We start from the raw sequence: 9,691 nt of genomic DNA on the forward strand, positions 1-9,691 counted from the left end.
CAACTGGACTGACAGAGCAGACTTTAAAACAATAGGAGAATTATAGGTGCGCTGTCACTCCCTCTAAACTTACAGAGCAACAGAAATCTAGGCAACTGTATAAAGAAAAACTGTCGATATATAGGCTATATAGAAAATGATTAATGAATGACTAGACTTGCAAGCATCATAATTGAAAGAAAACAAAGCATTTAGAAAACAGCAATATTAGAAAAAGTGCAATATTATTCTCTAGAGGAAGCATTCCTGTCCTCTAGAATGATTTTGAAGAAAAACAATCAATCACTCAGGAAATATATACGAAATGACAAAAAGAAAAAAAGAATTAAAGTAAGAATAAATGAATGAATATATTATGTGTACAATTTTGTTTTCTGTTTATCTTTCTATTTTTAATTGTTTGATAATTTATGAAAGGTTGACTTCAATGCAGCTTGAATCTCTTTTTTTTTTTTTAAAGGACGTAAGGCTAAAGAAAAATAAAAGTGGAGAACTCTGTTACCAATGTTATCTCTTAAGTTTTTGCTTTAAAAATTTCAATTTAAAAATCTCACTCATTAAACTACGTTTAAGAGAAAATGACATTTGTTAACTATTGTGTATTTTAGGTTAACCGGTTTTTCAGTTCGATTTTTCTTTTCAGAATATTTTAAATCTTACGGGTTTAAAATTCTATTAAGATAAAAAACCCTTTGATAAAACAAAGTATAATTCTTAAATAGGTCTGAAGAATCGCGTTATGAGTAACTGAGCGTCATGTGTACATCATTTATGCACCTGGATCCTTACGTTCGTGCTAATGTAATATTTGTGGCCCTCACACCAAATAAGGGTCTTTGACAGATTCTGTCTTCCTTATAAGGGTGTTTTGTCTCCAACTCCTAACTGCGTCTGACTCACCTGAGTGTTTGCACGTGCCATAAACTGTAGCCTTTATGACTTCCTTATCACAGGCACAAAATATAAATAATCGCAATCAGGCGACAACAGGATATAACACAACACAACCTTCCTGTATCTAATAGTGTTTGCAGTTGCGCACAGCAGGTAGAAAGTCAGGTCATTCAGGACTGATCTGTTCTGAAGAGGGTGTGTTTAGATCCCAGAGACGTTTGCGGAGACGTTTCTTTAAATTCTTTACTGTGCAGGTCAGCAACGTACTTCTCTCCTCCGTCTCAGAACAAACGTCAGACATGGTAAGTCCTCAGACTTGGGTTTGAGTTTTCTTGCAGTGTACATTTTGCATGCTGTTTAACCATTTCGTAAAAACTGGCTTGTGTTCACGCAACGCAGTTGCATTATGTGCTACAGTGTGTCATGCAAAACTCTATGTGAAACAGTTCCTCTTAATGATTAAGAAAATATATGTAAAATTTACTTATTTAAAACACTGAATGAACTAGTGGAGGATAAACGTCATGGTGTATCCATTAAATCTTCCGTCCAAAATAACACTACAAGCTTGTTGGCATAGGCTAAAAAAAGTCATTATCGGTTGTTATTTCCTTTATTCCTGCATTTTCTTTTTTAATTATTGCAGTGCTTTTGTAGAGAATTATTTGGATAGGACATAAAGTATTGGGCCACACCTTACATCACATTGTTCATGTGTCATAAAGTCTGAGTAATGCTTATGAATAATTTGTGTGATATACTAAATGTGTTAATATTTCATGCTTGAGGAGAATACAATCACACATCATTGTCATTACTATTATCAGTGTTTTTAACAAGGGGTCCATGGTCCCTTTGAGGTCCATCAAGTTACTCCAGAGAAGATACAGCATATAGAACTCAATATTCATAACTACTTGTCTTTGTAACAATCTTTTAAGCATGAAATAATGTAGTAACAGGGGTTTCGGGTGAGCTGAAAGTCTGACTACGTCTGTTAAGTTGGAAAACTCATACTATTGTAGTATGTAAAATTGAAATCAAGGATTACCAAAAAGTTATTCAGAGACATTCCTGAGTTGTTGGAGGTGTAACTCGGCTTCTTGTTTCAACTTGCTTGTAAAGGAATGGAATGTAAAGGTGGCAAACTGGTTCAGATTTTCACGTCATATCTTAAACTAAAGCATATATAAAAATTGAAAATACCTATTGAACGTAAATTTAAAAAAGAATACTAAATTGTTTAGTGGTAGTCATGTGTCCGCCTAATCTAATGAAGATAATTGTATGATGTTCATACAGTGATCTTCTGTATGCTTTCCTCAAAGAAAAAGCCAACTTAATAGGCCAATTGTACAGTTATCACTTCTGCATGTTTTATCATTATTCTTTCCCATGTCACCCAGGCCTCAGGTGTAGCCATCAGTGATGAGGTGATAGAACACTATAATTCAATCCGGGTGCGCCAAGTGGGAGCTGATGCGGGCCAAAGGTTTAAACTTGTGGTTATGCGCTTGAGCGACGACAAAAAGAGCATCATAGTGGACTCTGAAAACTGCCTAAAAGTCAAAGATGTGGAGAACACGGATGTCTTAAAGAAGGTCCTCAGTAAGCTTCCTGTCGATGACTGCCGCTACGGCCTGTACGACTGCAGATATGAGAACAAGGAGAGCGTGAAGGAGGACCTAGTCTTCATCTTATCGTATGAGGCTTTTGTATATCACTGATCAGTTTACAGTGTTGCACGTGAATGTTTGGTTGTGCTAAGAATATCTCAAGAGTAAATCATGCCATTTTCAATGAGTTCCTTTTAGAATAGGTGGACATATTTAGGGTATATTTCTAGCTATAGCCAAAAATACATTGTATGGGTGAAAATTATACATTTTTCTTTTATGCCAAAAATCATTAGGATATTAAGTAAATATTATGTTCCATTAAGATATTTTGTAAATTTCCTACCTTGAATATATCAAAACTTAATTTTTGATTAGTAATATGCATTGCTAAGAACTTTATTTGGACAGTTGCACCCTCAGATTCCAGATTTTCAAATAGTTGTATCTCAGCCAAATATTGTCCTAACAATTAACCATGCATCAATAAAAAAACTTTTTCAGCTTTCAGATGATGTATAAATCTCAATTTAAAAAAAAACTGACTCTAATGACCCTTTGTGGTCCAGGGTCACATTCAGCATAAATAAACATGGATATGTAAGATCAGTTCATAATAAAAAAAAATGAGCCACATTTTTTCATACAGGTTTTCATAAAAAAGCAATTAGAAAGCAGCACAATGGAACACAAAATGCATTGTGTAAGAAGCAGCCCCTACCTTTTTCCTACTTTAATTTTCACCATCTTGCTTGTGTGTCTCTTTATTCCACAGTGCCCCTGAATCCGCCATGTTAAAGAGTAAAATGGTCTATGCAAGCTCAAAGGCTGCTCTTAAGGCCAAAATGCCAGGTTGGTTATGGATCTTTTAATGTTACAATTAATATTTTAATTTTTTTTGTAAAGCGCTTTTACAGTATACATTTTTCCAAAGCAGTTTTATAGAAAATGAAAACTAAAAAAGATAACCTGTGCTTTTCCTTTATAGGTTTGAAATTTGAGTGGCAAATTAATGAACCTGCAGACAGAGAAGCATCATGTCTTGTGGAGAAACTTGGTGGAAACCTGAAGTCTTTGGAGGGGAAACCTGTGTAAAATTAGACCAGTCAGACCAATGACCCAACAAACTCCTTATCAGTCTGTTGGTCAAAATGAAAAATTTTACCTCTAAGATTTTTTTTTAGGTATGTTAATAAACCAGTATTTGTCATTTGGCCAAGTGAGAACAACTCATATTTATCCATTTACAATTAATGATCATCATTAAGCAAATACCAGCACTTTTTTGTGACAAACCATAAAAAATATAGAATAATGACAGCAAAAATCCTGTATTAGAAATTACAGTTGGACTGTGTTACCTAAAGCAACTATGCGTACTTGAAAAATAAAATCATGTGATTTTCAAAAACTTTTAATGCGTTTCTTAATTAACTTGGAATTTTACAAAAGACACCAAAAAAGACGGTCATGTTAGGCATTATAAAATGTTTCTGTATTTTCTAATTCTAAATCTAGAGGCACCTACATCAAAAAACAAACATTTTTTTTTTTTAAACATAATGACTATATTTAATATTGATATGAGGGAGGGAGGGAGGGAGGGAGGGAGGGAGGGAGGGGGGGTCCCTACCCAAATCCAGATTTTTTGACAAAGTTTCTAGCATAATCGAACATTCCTTCTTAAAGGGATAGTTCACCCAAAAATGAAAATTCTGTCATTAATTACTCACCCTAATGTCGTTCCAAACCCGTAAGACCTTCATTCGTCTTCGGAGCACAAATGAAGATATTTTTAATTAAATCCAAGAGCCATTTGATATAGACAGCAATGGAACTAAAATGTTTCCAGGTCATAGTTCATTTATGTTAAGTTCATAACTAAATGCTATTAAAAAGACAACTTGGTCTTTTCAAACAGATAACTCAGATAATAAAACAGAGTGAATCTTAAAGGAATAGTTCACCTAAAAGTTATATTTATCCTCAGGCCATCCCGGATGTAAATGAATTTGTTTCTTTATCAGAACAGATTTGAAGAAATTTAGCATTACATCACTTGCTCACCAATGGATCCTCTGCAGAGACATCAGGGGATGGACTTTTTTACTGGTGGAAGTGTTATTATGGATTGACTGGTGTTGTGGCCAGAGGCAATGGTTTAATTAAAACAATGAATTAATTTATACCAGCGATTTGCTCTCTCATTCTTACGATACACATTCAGTGCAGAGGATCAAAGTGAGCAAGTGATATAATGCTAAATTTCTCCAATTTCTCTGTTCTGATGAAGAAACTAAATTTCTAGCAAGAACACTGTAATTAAATTTGACTTGACTTTTCTATGGATATTAGATACTTACTGCATCTCATAACATAATCAGCAAAGTAAGCGGTATTCCAGTCAACCACTTTTGGAAGACTTATTCTATAGTCATTGATAGGTTTTGAGACACAACCATGGTTAGTACTGAAAAATCTACCTAATACTGCCAAGTGAGGCACAGGATGCCGTTCCGTGTTGCACCCTAACCTGACACTCCTCCGCCTCAGGCTGCCCGTTCTCTGCCACTCCCTGAGCTCGCTTTGTCACGTCACTCAATTGCTGCCTGACCTGGAAACAAAAGCTGTCACTCAAAAAAAAAATATTTCCTTAGCAAAATCTCCTGTTTGGGATATGACTGTGGATAAACAAACAACAAAAAGTGTAAATCGTAGCAAATGCTTTTGATCAAGGAAAACCAACCTGTGAAAGCTCGTCCCTCTACATCTGTATCTCCCTCTGGGCCACACTCAGCTGTCTTTCTGATTCTGATAAAAACGCTTCATCTGAAAACAAACAAAAAGAAATGTTAAGTGGCAGAGCAGGACTAGATCGCAAGATCTTTTCACAACCGTGTTGAGATTAGTAGCGTACAGGGCTTAAAGTTCTCCATCGCTACGATGCCCAGGTGAAAAAAAACAGCATATGAAAACCAGCTTAAACCAGCAAAGGACCAGCTTAAACCAGCACCAAAACATACCTAACCAGCATCCCAACATCCCAACATCAAAACATACCTACCTATAGACCTGTTTTTTTCACCAGGGCGGACTTCTGTCAGTTAGAAAAAATGAGGGGAAAAGAAACACATAGTGCCACGGCTGGAGCTTCTCGGTGACAACATAGGCCACATTCACACGGTGAGGTTTTGGGACTGACAAACGTATTTACTAACAGGTGTGAGTTTTAAAATATCCCGTTCACACAGCAGTTTACAGTCGCTTTTCGAATACTGTCTGTATGAATGTCCAACGGGAGTCAAGCTCATATTCCTTACAAGTAACCATAGTAACACAGACCACAGCAATATCAAAGATGGCGACGTCCGTAAAACTTAAAGTATTACTGGTGTTTTGCCGAATTCTGTTTTGTTGAATTTTATACCCAGTCTCCACCACAGCCGCTACCGTCAGTTTTGTGCTCTGCTTTCTACTCAAATTTAAAAGCTGCTGTCAGTTAAATGAAGTTCCAAACGTAAGTTCGGAAGGAGCGTAATCATTCAGTCCTGTCAATCATCATTACGTGCCTATATAAGCAGCTCTCATTGCACCGTCCCAGCGTCAGTTCTTCTGGCATCCCTCCACCTCCCCTTCTCCTCCTCTGTTTCTGTTACCCTCCCTCTAGGTAATATCACAATGGGGGGTTGAACTCAGCGCTCAAGTCAAGCCTCGGGTTCGAGCCTCCATTAAGGACAGCAAGCCAAGTTTGTTTACCATTGCCCATCAGGACTGGATGGGCAGGCGAACTTGTGAATGATTTAATGGATGAACTCGCGGCTCGATTTAACTCTTGTTGTAAAAAGAAAGTGATAAGACTTTCTTTTTATAGACGTCGCCATCTTTGATATTACTTTGGTCACTGTTGCTATGGTTACTCATAAGGAATACGGGCTTGACTCCTGTTGCACATTCATACAGACAGCATTCGAAAAGCGACTGTAAGCTGTTGTGTGAACGGGAAATTTCGAGACTCACACCTGTAAGTAAATGCAGTTGTCAATCCCAAAAACTGACAGTGTGAACGTGGCCATATTTAACGTTTCATATTTGTAACATTTTTATATATTTCATATTTAACGTTTAAAGTCCATTCATTATTTGTAGCATGCAAGCCACCCAATAATCAGAATAAGCTTTGTGCTTTGTTACTTTTATTAGAACACAAAGTCTCAGCCTATGAATTCTGTCAACTTTTGATGAAATCCAGGAATCATCCAGGAAACGACACAGTATTAAGATTAAAGGGTATGTAAACTTTTGAATGGGGTCATTCATATAAATTCAGTTATTATTTCGTCTTGCAGTGTATAAACATCTGTTATGTTAAATAGTTTATTCAGGACAGTATTACATGAAAAAAACAGTTTTCATAATCCCTCTTATTTTGTTAAAAGTATTAACATTTAGCATATTCTGCAAATTTAAATTTATGAGCACCACTGTATTTATGATATTCGTTCCCTCGTTTTAAAGGAAAGGTCCCCTTAGCAGGCCCCCAATCTGCCCAGGCCCGATTCTGTCAGATTCTATCTTCCTTACAAGAATGTTTTGCCTCCAGCTCCACCTGAGCGTTTTCATGACTTCCATCACTTTGTAACTAGAAGTGTTTGCAGTTGCGCACAGCAGGTAGAAAGTCAGGTCATTTGAAAACCGATTTGTTCTGAAGAGGGTGTGTTCAGATCCTGGCACTGCTGAGACGCTTCTTTAAATTGTTTACTGTGCAGAGCAACAACATACTTCTCTCTTCCGTCTCAGAGCAAACAACAGGCATGGTAAGTCCTTAGTCTTGGGTTTGAGGTTTCTTTTAGTGTACTTTTTTAATTGTGTAAAAAACTAGCTCATTTTCACGCAGTGCAGTTGCATTATGTAGGTGCTGCAGTGTGTCGTGCTAAAATGTATTTTAAACAGCATTACACTGATTCCTGCATGTGATTGCTATGGCATCTTATTGATTAAGAAACTATTGAATATTTATTTATTTATTTAAAAAAACAAACAAAAGCAAACTAATCATGAACTAGTGAAGGAAAGAGGTGATGGTGTATTCATTTTTTTTTTTTTTTGTCAAAAATAATAGACTTCTGTAAGCTTATTGACACAAGTACTGCTCACTGCCTTTAGATCACTGATTTTCCAAACATTCAGAATGTTTTCATTTTTCATTTGTATTTTGGTGTGTTTAGTGCTTCTGAATGGATCCATATAATAGTTTATATGCATTCCTTTAGCACATCTTTGTGGTCTTGTTTAGTATGGCAGGTTGACTTTTGTTTTTTTTGTTACGGTTACTGTATAATTGAGCTTTACGTACTTTAGGTACTTTTAAGCAAGTCAAAAGTTTACATACACCCTGCAAAATCTGCAAAACGTTAATTATTTTACCAAAATAAGAGGGATCATACAAAATGCATGTTATTTTTTACTTAGTACTGACCTGAATAAACTATTTCACATAAAAGACGTTTACATATAGTCCACAACAGACAATAATAGCTGAATTTATAAAAATGACCCCGTTCAAAAGTTTACATACACTCAATTCTTAATATTGTGCTGTTACCTGAATGATCACAGCTGTTTTTCGTTTTTTTTTTTTTTTTTGCTTAGTGATAGTTGTTCATGAGTCCCTTGTTTGTCCTAAACAGTTATACTTCCCACTGTTCTTCAGAAAAATCCTTTTTTTCAGCATTTTGTGTATTTGAACCCTTTCCAACAATGCCTGCATGATTTCGAGATCTTTTTTTTCACACTGAGGATAACTGAGGGACCCATATGCAACTATTACAGAAGGTTCAAATGCCTAATGATGCTCCAAAAGCAAACACAATACATTAAGAGCCAGGGGTGAAAACCTTTTGAATTTTAAGATCAGGGAAAATTAAACTTATTTTGTTGAACTTTTTGTCAGAATTTGTTTTTGGGAAAACATCTAGGTATCTTCTGTTGTTTTAAAGGGCAGCACTAAATGAAAAAATATATATGATTTTTAGGCAAAATAAGAAAAATGTACACATCTTCAATCTGTTAAAATGTTTCACCCCCCAGCTCTTAATGCATTGTGTTTCCTTCTGAAGCATCAGTGAATGGGACAAGGGACTCATAAACTATCACTAAACAACAAAAAATTAAGGTTCTGTTAACGTGGAAAATCCCTATTATTGTAGCATGTAAAATGTAAACAAGAATACTCTAATAGAAAGTGTTACCAAAAAGTTATTCAGAGACATTCCTGAGTTGTTTTCATGTGTACATTAAGCTTCTTGTTTTGATTTGTTTGTAAAGCAATGGAATGTGAAGGCTACAAACCGGTTCGGATTTTCACCTCACACCTTAAACTAAAGCTTATTTAAAGATGGGAAACACACATGGGATGTTGAAAAGAATAAAAAAATACTTTAGTGGTAGTCCTGTGTATGCCTAATCTAATAAAAATAATGTTGAGGTTTATACAATGATCTGCTTTGTATTTTCACAAAGTCATCTGGATGGGAAAAAATGCCTTCTTACTTTTCTGTCCAATTGTATACAGTAGTTATCACTTCTGCATGTTTTATCATTATTCTTTCTTATGTCACCCAGGACTGAGGTGCAGTCGTAAGCGATGAGGTGATATATCACTATAATTTTATGAAGGTGGGCCAAACGGGAACTGTGGCGGGGGAAGGAAACTTGTGGTCATGCGTATAAGCGAAGATGAAAATTACCTCATAGTGGATGATGAAAATTGCCTTAGAGTCAAAGATGTGGGGAACTAGGATGTCTTCAATAAGATTCTCAGTAAGCGTTGTGCCGCTTTCCTACGAGGCCTTTGTGATCACTAATCAATCTAGTTTTGCAGTCATAATGTGATGCTTGTATTCCATGTGACTGTTTGGTTGTGCTAAGAATATCTCAAGAGAGACTCATACCATTTTCAATGAGCTAATTTTAGAATAAGTGAACATATCTTTTGTTGATTGTCAAAAATGTCTGAAGTCTAGCAGGGAAAGCATTTGACTGTAAAAAAAAAAAAAAAAAATCCTTGATTTCATTTTGCCCGCATTGAGCAACCAGCAAAATACCGGAAGTGGCGCATTTTACGGACAAAAATGCATTTTTAGACTGTTTTCCAAGGCTGCATGATATATTAAACTCTTTTA

The 9,691-nt window shown here is 35.8% G+C and overlaps 1 protein-coding gene across 1 annotated transcript; it reads left to right on the top strand.

Moving 5' to 3' along the window:
• The first annotated feature begins 998 nt into the window (after positions 1-998).
• On the top strand, positions 999-3,928 carry cfl1l (cofilin 1 (non-muscle), like). The gene is made up of 4 exons (XM_051125487.1): positions 999-1,196; positions 2,301-2,596; positions 3,286-3,362; positions 3,499-3,928. Exons 1-4 carry the CDS (start codon positions 1,194-1,196, stop codon positions 3,603-3,605), a joined length of 483 nt encoding a protein of 160 aa, XP_050981444.1. The 5' UTR covers positions 999-1,193; the 3' UTR covers positions 3,606-3,928.
• The last annotated feature ends 5,763 nt before the right edge of the window (positions 3,929-9,691 follow it).

This window comes from Labeo rohita, chromosome 13 (assembly GCF_022985175.1).
Source record: "Labeo rohita strain BAU-BD-2019 chromosome 13, IGBB_LRoh.1.0, whole genome shotgun sequence".
NCBI lineage: Eukaryota > Metazoa > Chordata > Actinopteri > Cypriniformes > Cyprinidae > Labeo > Labeo rohita.

Bases quoted from the DNA above. Each gene is read 5' to 3' on its own strand.
- cfl1l (XM_051125487.1), top strand. The intron at 2,597-3,285 runs GTATGAGGCTTT...TTTATTCCACAG, and splicing joins GACCTAGTCTTCATCTTATC to TGCCCCTGAATCCGCCATGT. The intron at 3,363-3,498 runs GTTGGTTATGGA...TTTCCTTTATAG, and splicing joins TCTTAAGGCCAAAATGCCAG to GTTTGAAATTTGAGTGGCAA.